At 37.2% G+C, this 25248-nt stretch overlaps 2 protein-coding genes across 2 annotated transcripts in view; one reads left to right on the top strand and one right to left on the bottom strand.

The window, feature by feature from the left end:
• The window catches only part of LOC114029208 (centromere protein J-like), a 41750-nt gene that overhangs the window by 13211 nt on the left and 3291 nt on the right, over positions 1-25248 (top strand). The window contains exons 4-5 of the mRNA XM_027843568.1: positions 9182-9409; positions 17278-17419. Coding sequence (XP_027699369.1) covers positions 9182-9409; positions 17278-17419 — 370 coding nt within the window. The remainder of the gene's footprint in view (positions 1-9181; positions 9410-17277; positions 17420-25248) is intronic.
• Positions 4086-5604, bottom strand: GPR31 (G protein-coupled receptor 31). The gene has a single exon (XM_027843558.1). The coding sequence runs from the start codon at positions 5483-5485 to the stop codon at positions 4520-4522; it is 966 nt and encodes a 321-aa protein (XP_027699359.1). The 5' UTR covers positions 5486-5604; the 3' UTR covers positions 4086-4519.

The raw sequence follows: 25248 nt of genomic DNA, 5'->3' as shown, positions 1-25248 counted from the left end.
TACAGATGAGGAAACTGAGGCAAGCAGAATTAAGTGACTTGCCCAGGGTCACACAGCTAGTAAGCGCAGCTGGATTTGAACTCAGGTCTTTCTGACTCCAGGCCTGGCACTCTATGCACTATGGTGCCACCTAGCTGCCAGTTTGGAGCCAAAATGTGGGAAACTTTAAATGCCAGGCTAAGGATTTTTTTTAACAAAATTAAATTAAATTAAAAAAACAACTTTTTATTTTATCTTTGGATTCTGAACTAGTAATACTGGAAAGAAATATATTTATCTCCACACCTGGAGGATGTTTGAATGTAGAAAGAGAACATAATTGGCCTTTATGCTTTGAAAGTTAAATGACAGGATTTGTAGTTTTAAATGTGGGCTGGAGAGACTACTTGACGCAGGGAAACACAAACCAGACTGAAAATTTAGGCCTGTTTATTGCCATTATCATTCACTCCCAGAATCAGAAAAAAAATCCTTGGAAGACACCAGATGCTTGCATTGCTTTGTTGCAAAGGGCTTATTTTTCAGAGGTAGAACCAATCCTTGGGCAAATAAGGCTATACCTAAAACTCCACTGTGATAGTCAGGGCTCTGATGTTCCACACAGCACCCACAATTTGTATATGCTTTCTATATGAGTCATTTCCTTCTTCAGGGAAAATCGTTTGAAGAAGAATAAAGACCTATTTGTCCATGCTACTTGAGAGTGGAAAAAAAAAACCTGATTGCATTGTATGGAAATCTTACTCAGAACAGCCTGAATACCAGCAGTTCTCAGAAATGTGATCACATTCATTCATGTTCTTTGGGTAGGCAATGAGTGCCAAACTTGGATTTCTTAGGGGAAAAAAGATGATTTTTTAAAAAATCCTTAGAAAATAGTAGTAGTAATAATAATGGTAACTAACAATTATGTAGCATTTACTATATTCTAGGTACTATGTTAAGTCCTTTACAATTATTATCTCATTTGATCTTCAAAACAATCCTGGGAAGTGCTATAGGATAGAGTAATTTGCCAGGAAAGTATGGGGTCAGATTTTGTCTCTAATACTTATTTGCTATGTGACTGTAGGCAAATCACTTACCTTCTGCCAACCTGAGATATCTTTTCTATGAAAAGGGAATAATCATATTGGTAATATCTACCCTATAGGGTAGTTGGTTTTATTTTTCCTTTTTGTTCAATTAGGAAGGAGGTATGGGAGGGAGAGAAAAATAAATTCTTGTTAATTGAAAAAAATAATAAAATTACATTTAAACTATACTATTCTGTAGAAAATTAGACAAATTACTCTATCCTATAGCACTTCCCCCCAAAATATAGGAAGCTGAATTCACTTTGCACCAGTTTATACAAGATTTTCCAAATTTGTCTGAAAACATTCATGTTATTTCTTATTGCACATATAGGATAGACCCAGGTGCTATTATTATCTACATTTTACAAATGAGGAAACTGAGGCAAACAGAAGTTAACTGACTTGCCCAGGGTCACCCAGCTAGTAAATGTCTGAACTTATTTGGACTCATCTTCCTGACTCCAGGCCCAGTGCTTTATCCACTTTATCTACTGAACAACCTAGCTTTACAAAGCAAAAAGAAGAGGAAATAGAAATTTGACATTATATAAAGTAAATAGAAAGAGAAAAAGAGGGACAAAGAAAATAAGGTAATTTATTATTCTCTTTAGAGGAAGAAGAGAAATATATACATACATGTAAATATTTAAACATAGTAAAGAGATTTTTCTAGCAATCAGGTCAAGAATATTTTTTTTTCAGTGAAATAAATGAAACTGAGAGAGAAAATCTAGCACCTGACACCGAAACATCTTGCTGGGTGTGCATTGTTTATAAGAGGCTCAGAACTGTTTCACTGGCATAATAGATTTGTACATATCTTGCCTGCCTGCCTGCCTTCACACTCCTCTGCCCCACCATGGGAATCAGGAAGTTGCAGCTGCTCAGTGATTCAGGAGGACAGAGCTAGATTAAGGGAAAGAGAAGCAATGATAGTACCCAGAATATTAGTACCAAGTATATTGTCAGCACCAAATAAAGCACTCTACCTTCTTCTTTCATTGTCATCAAGGCAAAGAAAACTGCTATCTTCTATCCTTTCATAATTGCAGCAATAATCACCACCTTGTTCTCTCATGAGTATCCTTAGTGTTCATTTCATTCATATTTCATATGTTTAAAAATGTAGTCAAAGAAGGAAAAGTTACTCATGTTGTATGATTTACTCTTCATCCTTGAGCTCTCTCTGGGATACTTTTAAAGAATAGTATAGTTTAAATGTAATTTTGTTATTTTTTCAATTAACAAGAATTTATTTTTCTCTCCCTCCCATACCTCCTTCCTAATTGAACAAAAAGGAAAAATAAAACCCTCACGGCAAATATGTACCACTGGCCAAGTATAATATATATTTCAGTCTACATTTTGAGTTACCTCTCTGTCAGGAGGTAGGTAGCATGTTTCATCTTAATTCTTCTGGAATTATGGTTTGTCATTGCATTGCTCAGAGTTCCAAAGTTTTTCAAAGTTGTTTTTCTTGGTAATGTTGCTGTTATTGTATAAATTGTTCTCCACTTCTACTGAATTCACTTTGCACCAGTTTATACAAGTTTTTCCAAATTTGTCTGAAAACATTCATGTTATTTCTTATTGCACAATACTCTTGCATTATATTTTTTCATCTGTTGCCCAAGAGGTGAGCATTCCCTTTGTTTCCATTTTTGCTATTCTGAAAAGAGTTGCTCTAAATTTTTTTTGTGCATATAGGTCCTTTTCTAGGAGTAATATGGTTGGATCAAAGGATATTTACAGTTTAGCCAGGCGGTAATTTCTCCTGGGCACTGTTGGATACATTAGGTCCCAAGATGAAGCAGCATTTGACATATCTCAGCAGCAAAAGAGGAAGAACATAGCTGATTTCCAGATTGGGTTTTGAGAAGATTGCTTTTCTGAATATGTAGCTAGAGAACATGTTGTGGGATTCTGTTCATAAAATTTCACATATTTCCTCTCTTTTGAATCCTGCCATCTGCTCAGGGCAGCACAGTACAAGCAACACATAGATCTGACCCAGGAAGGGCTATCCATCTTCTTTGATGGATATGAAAGCTACATGCCTCCCTCCCTCAAACTTTTATTTAACATCGTTCTGGTTCTAACCACTCCTGTAATTTGGACCAGAGTGTAAGACAAGAGACAATTAGCAAAGGGGTTTCTGAATCCCTTTAAACTATCATCAGTTACAGGGTTGGGTTAGGTGTTGGGAAAAGAGACCAGAACATATCAGAGCTATCTCTGATATGGCAACTGTAGGAGAAATAACAATGTAAAAGACAGAAATGTTATTGGACACAATCAGCTTTAAATATGTGTAGAGACCCTGTTGGAATATCTGGCATGCCCTGTTATCCTCATAACTATTGTGTGAAAAAAGATAGAAATAACCATTTCAAAAGTATTTTAGTTCATTCTTTGTATAATTTAGCTCATTCTTCTTAGTCATTCATTTTCAGTAATTTAGTTCATATTTAATTTAGTTCATTCTTTGTTTATATCTCACAACAGTTCTGAAGTATTTTCCTTTTTCTTATTAGACCGAGGGAAGCCCAATAAAATTCATAGGCATTAAAACAAACTTAATTTTCTATCCTGAGGGTACATTTCTGGTACTTGAAAAGGAAGAGCCTCTCATAAGACATTAGGAAGCCAAATTGGATTTAGTTCCATAAAAATATGATTCCTATAGATAGTGCAAAGTGGTTATAACATTTTATTATATTTTTAATTATCCCAAGATTAGGTAAAGCTGAATTTTGAGGATATCCTTAGAACCTCTTTTCAAAAACCATATAGGTTTTACCTTGTTACTTCTTACTATGTCTCCTCAATGTGAATAAAGTAATAGGGTTCTCCCCTCTGCATTTTTTTTTCATTTTAGAGATAGAGAAATTGGAAACTAAAATTACTTGCCTATGGTCAAATAGAAAACCCACTATTTTCTCAGGAATCAAGAGCTTCTGCTTTCAGGTTCACCAGATCGAACAAACCACTTTGTAACAACTTAACTACAGTTTTCTTAACAGGAAGGTTTATTTTGTTGATTCTGATTACCCTCCAGGGGATTGTAAAACAGCAAGGGTTAAAATCTGGTAAAAATCAAAGTAGAGAAAGAAAAATACTGCTCACATTTGATAAGCATTCCCTCTTTGACGTCACGTGGACAGAGCCAGGTGTAGGACTTTGTTCTGATTTGTGCAGAGAGATCTCAGCAGGAACCTCCAATTATCTTCATTAATAATCATAGCTCACATTTATGTAAAGCTTTAAGGTTCACAAAAGGCTTGAAGTACCTCACGAAATAATATCTTTACAATCAGTCTGGGAGGTAGAGCTCTTATCCCATTATAATAAGTAAGGAAATTGAGGAACAGAAGTCACTCAGTCAATATGTGAGGTAGAATTCAAACCCAAGTCCTCCTGACTTGAGGTCCAGTTCTCTATTATTCACTATAACCAGAAACTTTGAGATCAAAACCTTGAGGCTGTGATTCCTTCCTTTTCCCCCTTATTGTATTAAAGACTTTCCTATATGAATATCTGAACACTGGATTTGAAAAACAGTATACCACTGGGTTGAGGACACTGTTGAGATAGGTGAAGCTGTTGGTGACATCACATGTATGAACCATCACCTGAAGAGTCCAGCAGCTTTTTGACCTTTGGAGGATGGTCATGAATATCCTAGCCAGAAAGCTGGGCAGAAAGCAAATCCCAAAGAGCACCACCACTATGGTGACTAACACCATAGACTTTTGAAGCTTGGGCTGTTTGTCTTGATCCCGGAGCCGCTGTTGGAGTATCTTAATGATGCGAATGTTGCAGAACAGGATGAGACTGAAGGGAAGAAGGAATTGAAGATAGAACACCACCTCCTGCCAAGTGCTGCCAAAAGTAATATCTTCCATGGGGTAGAAACTGTGGCACTCAGTGGCATTCTTCTCAATCATGGAAGCCACCAGGCTTGGGTGAACCAGTCCCACCACCAGAAGCCAGACTAAAGCAGAGATGATCTTGGCCGCCTGAGTTGAGAAGCTGTTGATCTTGAAACGAGGGTGGACCACCCTGAGGTAGCGATCCAAAGCCACTGCAGTGAGGAAAGCAATGCTGCTGGTCCTGCTGAGGGACAGCAGGAAGGTCAGGATGCAGCAAGCTGTCTGTCCCAGGTCCCATTTCTTGTGCATGAGATAGAAAGTGATTTGGAATGGCAGGCACACAGACCACAAAAGGTCCGCAATGACCAGGTTGAGCAAATAGACCGCATATGGTTTCCACACCTTTAAGTTAGAAGTAAAAGACCACAGGGCGATTGCATTGCCCAGTAGTCCGAGTACAAATTCCAGGATCAGCAAGGTGGCTATAGAGATCTCGACCAAGCTGTTATGAAGAGAGCAGTTCATGGGTGTCATTTCTCTTCTCCTGCTGCTGCTGGCTGGTACTCAGAAGTGACCAAATAAAGGGAAATTAACCTCTGGGCTGTATCGATTCCCACAGCATGAAGGGGATAGGTGGGAAGAGGGGGGCAGGGGAGGAGGGGAGGATGTGTGTGGGGGGAGGGGGGAACTGCGCTTTTCTATTCTACCACGGACAAGTTTTGCATTTCTTAGGCATGGAAAGATGCTGAATGAACTGGAGGACAAATTCAAAAGTAAACTAAGATCCTTGTATGAAAAAAAAAATCAGGAAATAAGCCTGCTGTGATGGCTTTTTTTCTTTTAAAAAAAGGGAAATTTTGTTTCATTTTATATCATGCCGCACAAAAACAACAACAAAAAAGGTTAAGGCTATAAAGAATTCTGTGAATATTGCAGCTGTTGAATAAGCAAAGTGGAAAATTTCAGCTTCATGAAAATTGCATCCTCATAATGTAGACACGGGACCCTGGCTTTGTAAGAAAAAGAAACATAGGTGCCAAATGCCACACCTAGCAATTTCTAAGTTTATTTTGTCTTCTTTTATCAGACTTTTAACTTTCCCTCTGAATGTTTCCCCATTTACTGTCCATATCAAACGGACTGTTGGCTGAAGGACAAAACTGATGTGGGGCTTAGGAATATGTTAATATTTGATTAATAACCATAAGACCTAATGTGTATGTGTGTGTGCATGTGTAAGTGTGTGAAATGTAATCCTCTGATGAGTCAGAGAACCTTTTGTCTTTAGCCTCTCTCTAGGTCTAGTCCAGCCTGTTCCTTGTCCGATTTCTTATTCTTCTTGCCTCTTTTCTCTGCTTTTCTAGTCTTCTTACACTTCACTGACCTCCACATACTCTCCAATACAGTGACATTGGCATCCTTGCTATTTCTTGAATGTGATACTCCATCATTCGTAACTGGAATATTCTTTCTCCTCATCTCTACGTTGTTGCCTTGGCTTCCTTCAAGTCTCAGCAAAAGGAATACGTTTTGCAAATAGCCTTTCCCAATCCCCCTTCATTTTAGAACTTTCTCTCTGAGACTGCCCCAATTTATTCTGTATAAATCTTGTTTGTAGGTAGTTGTTTTCATGTTGACCCCTCCATTAGACTGTGAGCTTCTTGAGGGCAGGGACTGTTTTTCGTCTTTCATTGTTTCCCGATGTTTAACACCATACATGGCAAGCACATGCAAGCATTGAATAAAGGTTAGTTGACCTGATTTGACTTGACTTAAACTCATCTCAATTTTTCCTCTGATCTCCCTTTGGATGACTATCCATGAAACTCCAGAAAGACCTATAATAGTTAGGCAGCTTGTTTGCACAACAAATTAGAATTTCAATTGTCCCTGACTCAGATGACACTACTTCTCAGAGTTTTACCATCTTAAACTATTAGTTTTGTAAATAATGTAATGCTTTTAAAAAAATTCTTTAATACCTCTTACTTTCATATTTTGCCCTAATTCCTCAACTCTGCCAGCACCAATCCTCCATTATAACTATCAAGAACAATCAAATAAAAGCAAATTCTGCAACCCCCACATGTTTGCGTGAGGAGGTTCCTGATTCCATAGAACCTTTCTGTCCTCTACAAAATGGAAGAAAGTGTGTTTCATTATCTATGCTTTGGAATCACGATTGATGATTGAATTTAATCAGAACTCAGCTGTCTTTCTGTTATTGTTGTCATTGTGTATATCAGTTTCTTAGCTATACTTTCTTCTCTATTCATCATTTCATATAACTCTTCCAACATGTCTCTGAATTTCTCCTATACGTGATTTCTTATGGCATGACAATATTTAATTAAATTCACGTGCCACAATTTAGTAAGCCATTCATCAACTGAGTAGCTTGTTGTTGTTCAGTCGTTTCAGTTGTGTCCAACTCTTTGTGACCCCATATTGTAGTGGTTTGCCATTTCCTTCTCTAGTTCATTTTACAGATGAGGAAATGAGGCAAATAGGGTTAAGTGACTTGCCCAGGGTCACACAGCTAGTGTCTGAGGTTGGATTTGAACTCAGGTCTTCCTGACTCTGGGTCTGGAAATGTATTCTCTGCACCACATAGCTGCCCTCAATTGATTGGAACCCACTTATATTCTAGGTTTTTCATATTCGTTTTTGCTACCACAGAAAGTGCAGCTGTGAATAGTTCGGTGTATATGAAAAGTCTCTTTCTCTCTTTGACATGTTTTGGGTACATGTCTAGCAGTGAAATTACTGGGTCAATGGATAAAAATAGTTTTCTTGCATAATTCCAAATTGTATTTCAGTGCAGACTATTGTGACAGACTGATGATGGTTGGTCTCCTAGCTTCAAATCTCTCTTCACTCTAGTCCATTTTCTAATCAGTTGCCAAACAGATCTTTCTAAAATGCAGATCTGACTGACCATGTCACACCACTCTCCCCTACTAAATAAACTCAGATGACTCTCTCTAACCTCTAGGATCAAATAGAAGATATTCTGCTTGATTTTTAAAGCTCTTTACCTGACTCTTCCTAGCTTTCCAGTCTTCTTACCTTTCAGTCCCCTTGACTTTCTTTATAATCCAGTGAGACTGGCTTTCTTGCAGTTCCTTGAACATTATGCTCCATTTTGGTCTCTGTGCTTTTCCCCTGGCTGTTACCCATGCATGGAATAGTCTCTCCTTTTGCCTCCTGGATCCCGTAGTTCCCTTCAAAACTCAATTTAAATCCTACCTTCTGCAAGAGACAGAACTGGATTCCTACTGCCTTCCCTCTGACATTGCCTCTCATTGGTACTGTAATATATTTTGTGTATACCTAGTTGTTTGCATATCATCTCCTTCATTAGACTGTGAACTCCTAGAGAGCAGAGACTTTTTTTTTTGCTTTTCTTTGTACACCTAGCACTTAGCAAAGTACTGGGCACGTTGTTGTCATTCAGTTGTTTTTCAATTGTGTCTGACTCTTCATGACCCAGTTTGGGGTTTTCTCCAGTTCATTTTAAAGATGAGGAAACTGAGGCAAACAGGATTAAGAGACTTGCCCAGGATCACATAGCTTGACTTTTAAAATATCTGAATAAGTAAGTAGGTAAGTAAGTATCTGAGGCTGTATATGAACTCAGGAAGTTGAGCTGTCCTATAACGGGGCACATAAAAAGTGCTTAACAAATGCTTATTGACTGAGAGAACAGTTGGATCAATTCATAGCTTTCCCAATAGTATATTACTGTACCTGATTTCCCACAGCCTCTCCAGCACTGATAATTTGTCTTTTATCGTCTTGCCAACTCAGTAGATGTGAGTTGGAACCTCAGATCTGTTTTAATTTGTATTTTCCTCACTAGTGAGTTGGAACATTTTTTTTCCTGTGTAGGTTTTTGAGAGTTTACAATTCTGTTGAAAACTTGCTCATATCCATTGCCCATTTCTCTATTGGGAAAAGGACTTTGCATTTTCATATTTGTGTCAACTTTCTATATACGTTGAATGTCAGACTTTTATCAGATATGTTTGATATGAAGATGTTTCCTTCATCTTCCCCACCCCTTGAAAGCTTCTTATTCTGTTTGCATTGATTTTGTTAGTGAAACAACTTCATTTTAAGACTTCTTTTTATTAGAAAGTCTCAATCCTGTCTGTCTTATATATAAAATATTTTAAGTCCCTTTCCTTAGCATTTGAATCTTTTCCTTTGTACTTTTGATTTTCTTAGACTTTCCATTTTCTACTGGAATGCCTCCCCATTTACAGCCTGTGTCACCAAGTCTTGCTTCATCTCTTGTAAGGACAGAATTGGAGAGTTCTTCACAAGTCCCAAATCATGGAAATAATCCCAAAATAACGAGCCAACCTCTTTTAATGGTGAATTTGCCAACATTATATTCATCATCCAATAGGTCCTCAGGAAATCCAGAAGAAGGAATAGAGCCTCAATTTCCAGGTAAGTAATGCCATGGGGATTACCTTGTCCCTCACTGCTGAGAAAAAATATTGTAAGAAACAATCATAGACAGTATGGATAAGGGATGAATTCTTCCAAATTATAGGGGCAATTTCAAAAGATAAAAACAAACAATTTTGATTACATGAAAATGAAATGCTTTTGCACAAAGTCAAAGAATCTAGTCCAAGAAGGAAAGTAGTTGACTGAGAAAAATCTTAGTATTAGATATCTCTGATAAAGGATGATATACAAGATGTGTAAATAGCTAATAGAAATATACAAGACCAAAAGTCATTTCCCAATACATAAGTGATCAAGAATATGAACAAATAGTTTTCAAAAGAATTACAAACTAATAATGGCTACATGAAGAAAATGCTCCAACTCATTAATAATAAGAGAAATGCAAATCAAAACAACCCTGAAGCTTCACCTCACACCTGACAAATTGGAAAGATGACAAAAGTCAGGAAAAGTCAATGTTGGTGGGACAGTGGAAAGACAGACAGAGGAATAAATTGTTAGTGGAGCTGTGAATTGGTATAGCCATTCTGGAAAGCAGTTGGGAATTATACAAATAAAATGATTAAAATATCCCTATTTTTCTTCGCCTGGTCAATATAGGAATAATATTTACACCGAGAGGTAGCCATGGTACAGTGAATAGAGAGATGGCTTTGGAGAAAGGAAGACTGTTTCATGTCCCATCTTTGACTTATGCACTATGTGCCAGTCATTTATTCTCTCAGTGTCCCAGGAAACTAAGACTAACAAATGTGCATTGGTAGACAGGGTTTCCTCATTGGGAGTGACTACCTTGAGGCAGCTAGGTAGCATAGAGCACTGGGCCTGGAGCCAGGAAGATCTGAGCTCAATGCACTTATTGTCTTTTCCCTTCTCATTTGTTCTTAGTGATCATAAGATAGTCACTTTTTTAAGGTTAAGAATATAATCCACTTTAATCTCTCCTTCCATTTGGATTTCAATATCAGGGCCATTGCTAAGCTCTGTAATTTTTCCTCTTATTACTGATAGCTCACATTTCTATAGAATTTCAAGGTTTACAAAGTACTTTTCACGCATTATTTCATTTGAGCCTCATAGCCACCCTTTGAGGTAGAAGCTATTATTATCATCCGTTTAACAGATGAGAAAACCAAGGATCAGAGAGGATAAGTGATATGACTGGATCATACAATTAATAAACATCAGAGGTGAGATTCAAACTCAGGTTTTCCAGATTTCAAGTCCCAACACTTTCTCCTCTATGCCACCTTAATGTATCTGTGCTACTTTTGATGGGTTCCTCAATCCAAATGCTAGTCACCTCTCACTTCTATCTACTGAGTTTAAGAAGGAATGAGAAATGGTTATTAAAATCTTTTTTTAAAAAGGGAACAAGTGGGGCAGTCAGGTGGTGCAGTGGATAGACCTCCCACCTTGGAGTCAGGAGGAACTGTGTTCAAATCTGACCTCAGACACTTGACACTTAAGCAGCTGTGTGACCTTGGGCAAGTCACTTAACCCCGATTGACTAGCCAAAAAAAATGGGGGGGGAATTAGGTAATTCTCAAGGCCTACAGAAATAAGGCAGCATGACAAAGAGTCTCATGATAATACTGTCTTGAATTTCCTCATTTGGGTAAGAGAGAAACCAGTTCAGCAGCATCTGACTATTGCTGCAACACAGATTTAAAAGAAAGATTTATTTACTAAAAATAATACTGAATTCCATCAACTAGAAATTATTGAACTGATTTTTCTATTGTCTTATAGGAACTAATATTTTTAAAAGAAAATGAAAGGTAAATGTTAGAAACGAAACTCTAAATGGTATTAAAATATGCAATAAGCCTTTTGGTAAGCGAACTATTTCTTTCAATATAGGATTAGAGTTTCAAATTCAATGTGAGGGAGAATCCCTAAGTATATCTTACAGAGAAGATACTCAAGAAGATTCCAAAAAACAGAAGCAAAAGTCAGTTACGTGTTTTGGTAAACATGCACAAAATCATTTACCCTAAAGGACACTTGGAAGCTTAATTTATGCTAATGGGAAACCAGCACCATATTGGTTTTCCAGGACAAATGTATTCTGTGCTATTTCTTTCCCCTTGAAGTTAAGTGCTTTCAGAATGTGAGCTTCTTGAGAGTAGGGTCTCTTTTACTTATCTATCTGTCTCCCTGACAGCTAGGTGGTACAGTAGATAGAGCACTGAACTTGGAATCAGGAAAACTCATCTTCCTGAGTTCAAATGTGACCTGGGACACTTACTAGCTGCGTGACCCTGGGCAAGTCACTTAACCCTGTTTGCCTCAGTTTCCTCATCTTTAAAATGAACTGCAGAAGGAATGGCAAATCATCCCAGTATCTTTGCCAAGAAACCCCAAATGGAGTCATGAAGAGTTGGACAGGACTGAAAAACAACTCAACAACAATTTGTCTCCCCCGCTATCAGCATAATGTTTTGCACGTAGCTAGACTTAATGAATGCTTCATTCATTCATTCAATGTCAATTCAATTCTGACTTCCTCTGTCAGTTGAAATTGGTTCTAATTGTTACCTCCAATCTCTCACCTCCCATTTCTTTTCTAAGCATCACCTATGCACTGACCGTACCCTTCTCCCCTCCACATCTTGATCTTTTGATGAAACTGTTCAACTATATACCATCCTCTTCCCTCCATCCCCTGCCTCTTATACTATTGGAGATTTCACCCTGTAAAACTTCAACTTTGGATTATTCCCACATTTGCTGACTTTCTTCCCATTTACCTGCTACTGAATAAGGCTCAAGAAAATCACAAAACTGTTTTGAATAAGTCCACTACAAATTTATGTTACATAATCTCCGTGGGGCCTTCACTGTGAAAAGACGATTTTTGTACATCTTCCTAATTCACTATTCGGCTCACCACAGTGGCTTTTCCAAACTTTTTCATGCTTCCTCAAACCTCCCATGGATTCCCCTCCCTCTACCCTCTTAGCTGTGAGCCTTGCCCTATATTTCACTGAAAAAAAATGAGTTATTCATCAAGAACTCCTTCTCCCCTGCTCCTCATCTCACAGAAGCCTTCTGATACTATCTCCTTCCTCCTTCACCCCTGCCTCAAATGAAGGAAGGAAACAAGTATTTGTAAAGCACCTAGTATATGCTAGGCACTGTGCTAAGTGCCTTTACAACCATCTCATTTTATCTTCACATCAACTCCGGGAAACAGATGCTATTATTATTCCTTTTTTTGTAGTTGAAGAAACAGATACACAGAAGTTGTTATTTGCCCAGAGTCACATAGCTAGTAAGTCTCTGAGACCAGATTTGAATTTCCTAACTCCAGACCCAGAATTATATCTACTGTGTCATCTAGCTTCCTGAAGAGATGGTCCTTTTCCCTGTTAAGGCAAAACCCTCTACAAGCACAAGTGATTCTCATCCTGTCCCGTCTTTTCCTGAAGAAACACTTTAGTAAGTCATTGAAAAACCTTTCTCAGTCTCAGTATCTTCATCTTTATATTGATATATCCCATCACATATGGTTGCTCTTTATTACATGTGTTCTCACTCATCATGATACAAGTGTAAAGCCAATGAATTCCAATCTAATGAGTTCCCCAGTCAATTTGAAATTTCAGGGCGTATGAAGTGTTCCACAAGTATCACTTCCTCTTGCTACCTGATTATCATTCCTTTATGCCACTTCTCTGGCAGTTCCTTCTTCGTAGTGTGTTGCAGTCTGCTCACACTCATCATCTATCTTTCCATTGCCCTTTGAGTGATCATCGCTAGATGGTGAAGTGGCTGGAACACTGGGCCTGGAGTTGGGAAGACCTGAGTTCAAAACTAGCCTCAGACATTTACTAGCTGCTTGACCCTGAGCAAGTTATTTAACCTCTTTCTGTTTCCTCAACTGTAATATGGGGCTAGCAATAGCACCTACCTCCAAGGCTGTCATGAGGATCAAATGAGATAATATTTGTAAAGCAAGTTGCACAGTGCCTGGTACATAGTAGGTGTTTAATAAATGCTTGTTCTCTCCCTCTTTTTCATGAACTTTACTTCCTTGGAGATGTGTATTCCATGACTCAGAGCCATACAGGATCATGTTGTTAAAAATGGGACTATGGATATGAACAGGCAGTTTTCAGACAAAGAAATTGAAGCTATCTATAATTGCATGAAAAAATGCTCTAAATCACTATTGATCAGAGAAATGCAAATTAAACCAACTCTGAGGTACCACCTCACACCTATCAGAGTGGCTAATATGACAGAAAAGAAAAATGATAGATATTGGAGAGGATATGGGAAAAATGGGACACTAATGTACTGTTTGTGGAGTTGTAAACTGATCCAACCATTCTGGAGAGCAATTTGGAACTATGCCCACAGGGCTATAAAACTGTGCATACCCTGTAATACCACTATGAGTTCTATATCCCAAAGACATAAAAAAGTGGGGGGGGGGAGGACCAATTTGTACAAAAATATTTATAGCAGCTCTTTTTGTGGTGGCTAAGAATTGGAAATAGAAAGGATATCCATCAATTGGGGAATGGCTAAAAAGCTGTAGTATATGATTGTAATGGACTTTTATTGTGCTATAAGAAATTACAAGCAGGATGATTTCATAAAAACTTGGAAAGAATTACATGAACTAAAGCAAAATGAAGTGAACAGAACCAGGAGAACTTTATACACAGTAACAGCAATATTGCTCAATGAAGAACTGTGAATAACTTATTCTCAGCAATACAATGATCCAAGAAAATCCCAAAAGATTAATGATGAATCATACTAGCTGCCTCCAGAGAAAAAACTGATATTATTTGAAAACAGATTGAAGCATGCTATTTTTCACTTTATTTCTTTCATTTTTTCGTTTATTCTTGTCTTCTTGTACAGAATAACTAATATGGAAATGTTATACATGATTGCACATGTATAACCTATGTCTGATTGCTTAGAGTCTCAGGGAGGGAGGGAGAGAAGGATAGAATTTGGAACTCGAAACTTAAAAAAAAACAAATGCTATAAAATTGTTTTAACATGTAATTGAAGGAGGGAATAAAGTATATTTTTAAAAATGGGACTTTGTTTTAGGGAGAAACTTGGGGTTACTTTTGAAAATAGCACAATTTCCCAAAGACAGTTCAGTCCTCTCTCTTCTTTCTTTTCAGTTCTGGGCTCAGCTCATTGTCCATTTACATTGTCTGTCCGAGATGTATGTACATATGTGTGTGTATGTATGTATGTGTGTATATATATATATATATGTACACACACAAACATATATGCAGACACACACACATGCATCTATATACCGATAGAATAACTTAGACTATCATAGTCTGTATAATAGAAATTTTTCATTCACTATGTGAAGAATTAGATTAAACATGTTTGAATGATTTTATCTTATTTGGAAAACTCTACAATATCCCAGGGCTTGATACAATCAGCATAATGCCATCTGCAAATAGGAACATCTGGAGAACCACACCATTCAAAGAGAATCACTCTACCATTTGGGTTTTGTAATGTTATCCTCCATAATGGTGATGGATCTCTTTGATGAGCATGTGTTTCTGTGTTTTATTCCTTACTTGATACTAATAATCAAGGGTTTGTTGAATAAAGAATCTCTGTTACATCTTTCAAAGAATCTTGTATGATGTTGAGCTATACTTGAGAAATACCCCGAAAGAAAGATCTGGTGTTTTTCCCTACCAAACCAAGTCCTTGGTTACAGTCAACAAACAGTAAACCCTGTGAGATTTTGTATTCTTGCAGTGTGATAGACTCCTAAGTAGTCTCCCTAACTGAAATTGCTTTCTCCAATCCATTCTCCACACAGCTGCAAAAGTGATTTTTCCAAAGTATAGATCTAATCATGTCACTCCCCTACTCAATAAACTCCAATAGTTCCTGACTGCCTCTAATATAAAATATAAGCTCTGCTGTTTAGTTTTGAAAGTCCTTAACAACCTGGTCCCATTCTACTTTTCTAATTTAATTCTGCATTATTCACTTTTCCAAACTCTAGCAACTAAATTTGCCCAATTGAAGGGTCTTACACAAGACACTCCATTGCCTATCTCTGTGCCTTTGTACTAGGTGACCCCCATGCTTGGAAGACACTTCCACCTTACCTCTACTTCTTATAATTTGTTTCCTTCAGAATTCTAATCAAGAAATATCTCTTACCCAAAGCATTTCCTGATCCCCTCTCCCTCCTGTTAGTGTTCCTGCTCCACCTAAAAAGATTACCTTGTATTAATTTTATATAAGTATATTTAGATGCATATCTCCCCAATAGAATATAAATTCCTTGAGGGCAGAGATTGTTACATTTTTGCCTTAATATTTTCAGTGCCTAGCTCAATGCCTGGCACATAATAAGAGCTTAATAATGCCTAGTGATTGATTGTTTTACCATATTCTTCAAATAATTGTTTGTAAAGATGTAGTCTATTGTCAAATATCATTTGTGAAAAATCTGGCTTATCTCATATTTTCATCAAGGAAACCCTCAGTGTGGGTGTAGATTTTCATAAATTCTTTTGTAGTGATAAAAAAGGTGGAATATGAGTTAATAGTTATTCTTTTGATTGCCATTTTGTGGTGGTAAAACAAACAAACAACTTACAATATATTTTCCTTTCCCTTTTTGGCATCTTCCCTTTCAGACACCTTAAGAACCAATCTCTTAGGATGTGGAAAAATAAGTACACTAATGCACTATTTGTGGAGTTGTAAACTGGTCTAACCATTCTCAAGAACAATTTTAAACTACACCCAAAGGTGTATAAAACTATGCATACCCCTTGACCCTAGCAATATCACTATTAGGTCTGTATCCCAAAAGAGCAAAGAAAAAATGAAAAGGACCTAAATGTACAAAAAATACTTTTAGCAGCTCTTATTCTAATGGCAGAGAATTGGAAATTGAGGAGATGCCCATGGCTGGACAAGTTGTGGTATATGATTGTCGTGGAATACTATTTTGCTATAAGAAATGGCAAGGGGGATGGTTTCAGAAAAACCTGGGAAGACTTATATGAACTGATGCAAAATGAAGTGAGCAGAAACAGGAGAGCGTTGTACATAATGACAGCAATATTGTAATGATGATCAACTGTGAAAAACAGCTACTCTGATCAATACAATGATCTAAGGCAATTCCAAAGAACTCATGATGAGAAATACTATCCACCTCCAGAGAGAGAACTGATGAACTCTCAGTGCAGATTAAAAGATAATTGTTCTTCACTTTGTTTTTCTTGCTTTTGGGAGGTTCTGTTTTGTAACATAGTTAATATGGAAACATTTTGCATGACTTCACTTGTATAATGGGTATCATATTGCTTGGCTTCTTAATGAGTGGGGGAAAAGCTGGAGGAAGGAGAGAATTTGGAAGTTAAAATATTTAAAAATCAATGTTAAAAAATTAAAAAATACACAAAAAGAACCAGTTCCTCAGCACCCTCAAAATTTTGTGTGTTCCCGGTATAGATCTCCTTTATGTATACTTGATCTAGTCCATGTACTTAATATAGTCCAGCTTCTTTTCTCATCTCTGTTTTCTTTAATGCCATTTCCATCTCCTTATGTAGCACATAGGGAGTTATGTTACAATTCAAAAGTGGTAGCTTTTTACTATCTTGGTGAAAAGAGTTCGTTATAAAATAGAAGCACAACTTTGTGATCATTTCCATTTCTAATCTATTATTCTTCAAATTTCATCCTCAAATTTCCATGGCATAAAGTTACTTTAATTTAAATACTTCTGAGTATACATTAGGTGCTCAATAAATACTTATTGATAGGGTAACTAAACTTACAGCTTCTGTATTTGTTATTAGATGATAACTCAGGAGAGGAAGAAATGCACCAAAAAATGTTGTCTCCTATTAAAGAAGATAAGGGTGAGCACACTGATAGCCAAATTCCTCTTTCTCCTTTTGGAGTAAGGATACATTCAAGAACTAGAAACATAAAAGAAAGGTAAGCAAATAAATTATTAGAAACATACTAGTAACCATGATACCTTAATGACTCACAAATAGAAAATCAAACCACAATGCACTAAACTGTAATTAGTAATGACTGTGGATGTGTTGTTTATCAGGTTTATCAAGTATTCCAGTTAATATATATAACATACCCATATTACTAATTTTCACAGAATGCCCTTCACATTAAACTAAAATATTTCATTTTTTTGATCATTCAGAAAGCATTAAAAGATTTTTGTAATCTTTCCATTTCTATTCTCTTTATAGTTACCTTTAAACTTTTCTTGGTAATTCTTCTCCCTTTCCTCCAACTAGTGTCCTATTTTTCTTCTTCCTTTCACTTCCAAACCTTTCAAATGAAGGATTTGCATTAGGATAATAGATTTAGAGTTGGAGCCTTACAGGTAATCTAGTCCATTCCTCTAAATTTACAGGCCCAGAGGAATCAAGTCTTTGCCCAAAGTAACAGAACTTGGAGTCAAATCCAGGTCCCCTGAACCCAAATCCAACTCTTTGTTTTTAGTTGATTTCTTGCCATTCACTCCTTCCTTTGATCATTTAACAATCTGGGTGCCATACCTAGCACCTTCTTTTGGAGAGCACCATTGATTGCCATTATCATCAAAATAATCCTTGACTCTGTCTTCATTTGTTTTGAAGTCTCTGGATCATTTGGTTCTGATGTCTCTCTTCTTCCATTTAAAACTATTCTTTTTTTTCATGTGTTGTCTTTTGGGATATGACAGAATTCTGGTTTTCCTAATACTTTTGATTTACTTTTTTTTCACAGGTTCCTCTCTTTCCTCTTTGCCCCTCCTTATGGAAATTCCCCAGATCTCAACCCTTAAACCACTAGTCCTTTCATTCTTTCATTTGGAAACCTAATTAGTTTCATGCCCTCAAGTTTATGGAGATGTCTCCCAAATCTCAATCTTTTTTGCACTTCAGCCTCATATTTCCAGACTGGTTACTGAATATTCCACTTGCATGTTTTATTATTAGTCCAAATTCAATGTGTCCAAAACTGAGCTCATTATACAAAATAAGATAACATATGTAAAATATTTTGCACTCCTTAAAGTGCTATGTAAATGAAGGCTAACTATAAAATCAACTGTTTCTCAAATTCCTTGCCACTTAATGGTATTAACATTCACGCATTCATGAAACTTTGTAATCATCACTGAATTCTCATTCTCTTTATACTCAGTCATTTATGAAGTCATGTTGATTTTTTTCTTTCAAATATTTTTCATTCTTATCTCTTCCTCTTCATTCTATTTTTCTTCATTATTTTCCATTTTGTTACTTCACTACTTCATGCTTCATTATTTCTCTGGTACATGCCTGAATTACTGCATCATTTTCTGGCTGCACCCTTCTTCACTTCATTTTTCAGTATTCTTTCAAGTATACCTCTTTTCTGATAAATACCTCATGCTTTTTTCCCCTTCTCATCTCTGTACCTTGGTTCAGGTTGTTCCCTTTGTTGGGGGTACCTTTTCCTCTCCTTTTTACTTCTGAAAATCTTCTCTACCCTTTAAGATGGAGCCCCAATCCCAGTTCCCCCATGAAACCTTCCATTATAGCCGTAGGGATCTTCCTCTTTTCTGAGCTCCTATAATTCATAATCTGTCACATAGTTTAGCACTTAATTCTGCATTGCTTTGTATTATCTCTAATTGATTCATGTGTATTAGTTGTTTCCCCAGCTAGGTTGTAGGTAACTTCCTTGAGGGCAGTGGTCATGCTTTGTCCATCATCTGTATCCCCCACAGTGTTCCACAGATAAGGACATTGTAGGAATTTCACGAAAGGGTTAAAATTTAAGAATGCCTTGAAGGACCATGCCATATCAATTGATGCAGCATATATTTTTATTCATAAATCAAAAAAAACAGAGATAAGATGACAATTTTTTATTTCAAAGTAAAATTATAATAAAATTTTTGCATTTGTTGAGATACCTGTTCTTTCTAGTATTAAGAAATACTTGCTTGGTTGATTAACCAAAATACTTTGGTTGATTAACCAAAGGACGGTAAATGTGTAGTAGTACTAGGTAATAATTCGCGATCATAAAATATATCAGAGACTTTATAAAGTAACTCTCTTTATTTTCTTTGTCTTTGAAAAAATAGAGACAAAATGTAGTCTCTAGAAATTGTACTACTTTGCCTCAAACAATATCCTTTTCTTTGTTAGAATGCACTGATCATTCAAAGGTTCTTTCAGGATAAATGCAGTGAGCTGCCTTCTGCAATGCAGAGGGATTCTGTCCTGTGGGCTCTTTTCTTGGTGTTTAGCATTCTGCATCATGGCACCAGCCTTGACATCATTTATTTATGCAATTACACACAATTATAGTACTGCCAGCTACTCTAGCATGTGCTGTGACATATTAAAATAATAACTACAGGTCTTTATTATGTTATTGAACAACCTAAGTATCATATAGAGTTCCTAGCCCGGTAGAAATTAGATTCTGAATTAGGTGAAACAATTTAGATTTGAGAATTAAATTAGAAGGTGGATTATCTGGAGGTTACTTGACAAATTGCACACTGTGACTGAGGTAGCAATTCTTTCTCTCCTCTTCCCATCCCCCATTGTCTTAAACCTTTAAGATAGGCCACAGGAGTTTTTTAAACCTTGAATTATCTTCTCTGTTTCAGTTTTTTGAAAAATAAAAACTAACAATACAGAACTATTAAACCATATTCCCTACTGGGACTGCGATTTAAAAGCTGAAATCAAATCCTTAATCTACTTATGCAGAGAAAGGGCTGCCTTTTTCTGTGACTTTTCCTCCTATCCCCTCTCCCTCCACAATAATTATTTAGATTTTGGCAGAATCTTTGGATACCATTTCTCACTCATCTCCCTATGTGCTTCCTAATTTAAATTGAGACAAAATCATAGATCACACAGTCATATTAGTATTAAGGAATTATTGAAGCTGTGTTAGTAAGAAATAAATTATTTAGCATCCTTCTATGGGGTTTGAATAGCTTCTGTGGAAAACTCAAGATTCTGCTTTGAAATCCTTTCCTTTTCTAACTTTCTGGATCTGTAGCTCCTCTGCCTGCAATCATAAAGAATATCAGTGAAGGGAGGAATACTATGTGGGGTTAACAGTGACAATCTGAATTTCTCTAGCAACCATTTATTTTTTTCTTCTTAATACTTTAATTTCAGAACAAAATAAACCACGATGCACAACATTCTGCTTTTCAGATCAAGGGAGAGGGAATAGGGACCAAGTAGGCCTTGCTTTAATACACTGAAGAACAGAAGGAAAAAATCCCACTTGACTCTGGCAGATGGAGCCAGGCAAGATAGGGCCCAATAAGGAAGCGCATAAACAAGCATTTATTAAGCACCTACTATTGCTAGGTACCATGCTGAGTATTGGAGATACAAAAACAAAAATGAAATGATTCCTGCTCTCAAGAATTTACGTTCTATCGGGAGAACCAACTGGCAATCCAGTCTAGTGGAAAGAACACTATTTCTAGTCAGAGGATCTAAATTCAAATCTGGTCTCTGACACGAAGCTTCAGACACTTCCCATTAGCTATGTGATTTTAGGCAAATCATGACTTCTGTCAGCCTCGTTTTCTTTAACTATCAAATGGGAATAATAATACCAACTCCCTCCCAAAGTTGTGGTGAGGATCAAATGAAATAATATTTGTAAAGTACTTAGCACAGTGGTTGGCATGTAGTAGGTGCTTAATAAATGCATGTTTTCTTCCTTCCCTCCTTATTATCAGTGTGATTATGGGTAAAACACTTAATCTTTCTGGTGCTCAGTTTTCACACCTGTAAAATGAGAAAGACTGGACTAGATGCCTTTGGAGACTTCTTCCAAGTCTAAGTCTATGATTCTGTGTACATTACCTAGCTGAGAGGTTAATAGATTGCCCCTTGATTCTCTTGATAGAATGTAAATTCTTGAGAGCAGGAATCATTTAGTTTTTGTTTTTGTATCTGCAATACTCAGCATGGTACCTAGCAAAAGTAGGTGCTAAATAAATACTTGTTTCCATCCTTCCTTATTAGGCCCTATCTTGCCTGGATCCATCTGCCAATAGATTAATATTCAAGGAAATATTGATGAAAGGGAAGAGATAGAAGAGTCTAGCACGCAGGGCTGCCTGTGCGGGAGGAGAGGCTGGATAGCCCGAGGATAGCAGGAAAGGAAATAAAATGTGTAGAGAGTGTCTGTGGGGCAGAGGCAAGGGGCAGGAAAGACCAATTTTCCCATTTACTGCATCTAGTATTTTTCACATTTTTAAGGACCCCAAAATGGCAAATCTAATTTCTTCCTTATTGCACTGATGAATCTTTCATTACTATTTCCTCTTTAGTAGAAAAGTAACATATTTCTTTACCTTAGTTGTCTTCACTAGTCATGCTATTATTGTAATTGTTAATTCTTCATCTTTCACTTTAAGAATCACCCAGTAAGACAAGTGTAACATAGAAGAAGCCATCTTCCCTCATGAACTCTTTCCCCAATAATTCTGTTTTGACCCATGTGCTGCCTCTGCTCCTGCTGAGTTAGCAAAACTGATTGTGCCCACACAGGAAGAGCAAGCATTTCAGTTTTTTTTACATGGTTTTACTTCCTCTTTCCTGACATAACATAGTTTTACCGGCAATGAATTTTATTTTCATTGAAAACGTTTAATGCTCTCAAAGCCTGTTAACTCAGAAACTTCTTATTTCGCCGTTGCTCTTGGTACCAGGAGCCCTGAGATAAGAGCCCTTGGCCAGCTTGCCCACTATGAAGGAGCATGGGAAGGCCCAGTCATGTTGCCAACATTACTTCATTTATAAGTAAATTAAGTGGTTTAGAGTGTTTTGTGTCGCCTACTCTAGCTTTGATCCCTCCACCAGCAAGTGGTCAAGCGTGGGAATCGAGTGAACCACACTCACTCCATCTTGTGACTCAATTCTGGAGCTAGCTCAGTTCCTTTTCTATTCAATTTTGAGTCTCATCCAAATTCTGTCTTGTGAGAAAACTTCATTCAGTTGTGGGAATTGGGAGAAAAACTTATTACATTGTTTGAACCTAGCTCTCTGTGCCTGGGAAACTGGACCACTCCTCCATGCTGCTTGGAGAACCTTAACTAAGGACTTAGGTTATGCTGACCAGAAACCCAGTCAGATCCCCAGACGGATACAAGGAGTTTTCTAGCAGTTATACATCTCAAGCAACTCATATGACTTATCTGAAAACTGGCCCTCATACTGATCAATCAGTTATTGTTTCCATGTTGCTTTGATTGTTTACAGACACCTGGGGGGAGTGGGACATCTATTCTTCTGAATTCAGGAAATTGCACCAGTTCATTCTCCCCCTCCCAACTTGGAAAGTCCCTAATTTTCATCCAATTAGAAATAAAATTTCCTAATATTATGTTGTTTCCTTTTAATTAATTGACTTTATTGGTTAAAACTTTTTAATGCATAAAAGTCTGTCTCCCCTGTATTTGGAGTCGGGGCTTAAGCTAAGGAAGGGGCCTGGTGCCAGTTTGGGCAATTAGCATGCATTGCTTAATAAATCTACATGCTTGGAAGAGCAAACCTTTGTTCACTCAGTCATTTCATCTTTCACCTACCGCAGTATCTTCTCCTTCCTACAGCTTTTTCCCCCTCAATACTCCTCCTCATCCCCACATATGTCTTTTTAACCTATTACTGAACTTCAGGATCAAGAAATCCTTGAACAAGCATTGAGAACTGGCCATTGCTATTAGAAGCTTTTGAGGGTTTTTTCAAAGAGTCATGGTAGAGTGGGCAGCCTCCGGGTTGTCTTCCTAGGTTGGAGCTTCCAGAAAGAGTAGAAGATAAGCCTTCTGAGGGGGAGGTCAGAACTTGACAGAGATAGGAGGGTGAGAGGGACTGATAGAAGATAAGCCCTTTGAGAGTAGGGATTGTCTTATTTTTTTTTTTCTATTTGTATTTGCTGGCATTTAGCACAATACCTGGCAAACAATGGGAAATATATATATGTATATATGTGTAAATGTGTATATACATACATGTATACATATACATATGTATGTACATATACACACACATACATGCATACATATGTTGGTTGGTGATTGATTGATAGGAAGAAAGAACAGGCCGAAAGGAAACAAAGCATGATCTATCCTGACCTTTTTCTCTCATTGACGTAAGGTCAGTATCATGACTTGTGACTGGGTCCTTGTCCAATCGTTCTTCTTTTAACAACACCAGCAACCCCCACACTTTCCTTCACACAGTGACAGACACATAGAAGGTACTCAGTAAATGCTTGCTGTCCCTCCTAACCCCATCCCTAATTGTTGATCTCTTCTGTGATCATTTTCCTTCTACTTTTTATATCTCTTATATGTATTTTGTTTAGTTGTTTCAGTCTTGTCTAACTCTTGATGACCCCATTAGGAGTTTTCTTGTCAAAGTTTTTAGAATGGTTTGCTGTTTCCTTCTCTAGCTCATTTTAAAGATGAGGAAACTGAGGCAAATAGAGTTTAGTGACTTGCCCAGGTCACACAACTAATAAGTATCTGAGGCCAGATTTGAACTCAGGAAGATGAGTCTTCCTGACTTCAGGCCCAGTGCTTTTCCTACCGTGCCACCTAGCTTTCTTATATGAATACTTGTTTTTATATGTATATGTAATTTCCCAGTTACAATGGGAACTTCTCAAGGGCAGGGATTGTATTTTTGCCTTTCTTTGTAATCCAAGCATTTGCCACAGTTACTCGCTGATTGACTGATTCCTTCAATCTTATTGGTTAGGAGTTTCGTTGTCTATAGCAGCTCTCTCTCTCTCTCTCTCTCTCTCTCTCTCTCTCTCTCTCAGGACTAGAAATTGTTGGGAAAACTGAAAAGGGAAGTGTCTTATCAATTAGAGAAAGACTGAACAAATTAGAGTATATTAATGTAATGGAATTCTGTAGTGCTGTAAGAAATAAGGAAAGTGATGCAGAATGGAAAGAATAGAGCAATTTTTTCAATAACAACATTATAAAGACAGCTTTGAAAGAAGTAGTTCCTCTAATCAGTATAATGGCCAACCAGCATTCTAGAAGATCAGTGATGAAGTCTGCATGCTGCTCACCTCTTGACAAAGAGGTGATGGAATCAAGCTGTATTGTGATATGTACATTTTTGTAAATGGCCAATGCAGGAATTTGTTTTGTTTGACTGCAGATTTATTACAAGGTATTTCCCCCAACCCCAGTAAAAGATGTGTGTGTGTGTGTGTGTGTGTGTGTGTGTGTGTAGAATGTGGAAAGGCAAGGAAATAAATGCTTGTTACTTGAAAAAAATTAGACTAGAGGTTACCTTAAAAAAAATGTAAGGCGTTTTTACACATTGATAAATCTCTCAGTGAAATTCACATCCTTAGGGAGGGCCTAACTGCAGTGTAGTTGGGGCCTCACACTTTAATCCTTACTACTTAACTTACTATTCAATCTGGTGACTCTGGCCTCCTGGTTGTTCCATGAACAAGACACTCATATCTTGACTTTGGGCATTTTCTCCGATTGTCCCTCATGCTTGGAATGTTTGTCTTCCTCACCTCCACTGATTGACTTCCTTTAAGTCTCAACTATAATCCCATCTTCTACAGGATACCTTTCCCAACCCCTTCTAATTCTATTGCCTTCCCTTTCTTATTTATTTTCTATTTGTGCTGAATATAGCTTGTTTGGACATATTTGTTTGCTTGCTGTCTCTCTCGTTAGACTGTGAGCTGCTTATGCCTGGTACAAAGTAGGTGCTTAATAAATGTTTATTGGGTGATAG

This window comes from Vombatus ursinus, unplaced genomic scaffold (genome assembly GCF_900497805.2).
Source record: "Vombatus ursinus unplaced genomic scaffold, bare-nosed wombat genome assembly UNPS02014923.1, whole genome shotgun sequence".
Taxonomy (NCBI): Eukaryota; Metazoa; Chordata; class Mammalia; order Diprotodontia; family Vombatidae; genus Vombatus; species Vombatus ursinus.
Note: the sequence above shows the minus strand (reverse complement) of the source record. Positions and strands in the feature narration are given on the sequence as shown.

What these genes read in the sequence shown, in the direction of transcription:
- GPR31 (XM_027843558.1), bottom strand. Translation starts at nt 5,485, where the DNA reads ATGACACCCATGAACTGCTCTCTTCATAACAGCTTGGTCGAGATCTCT.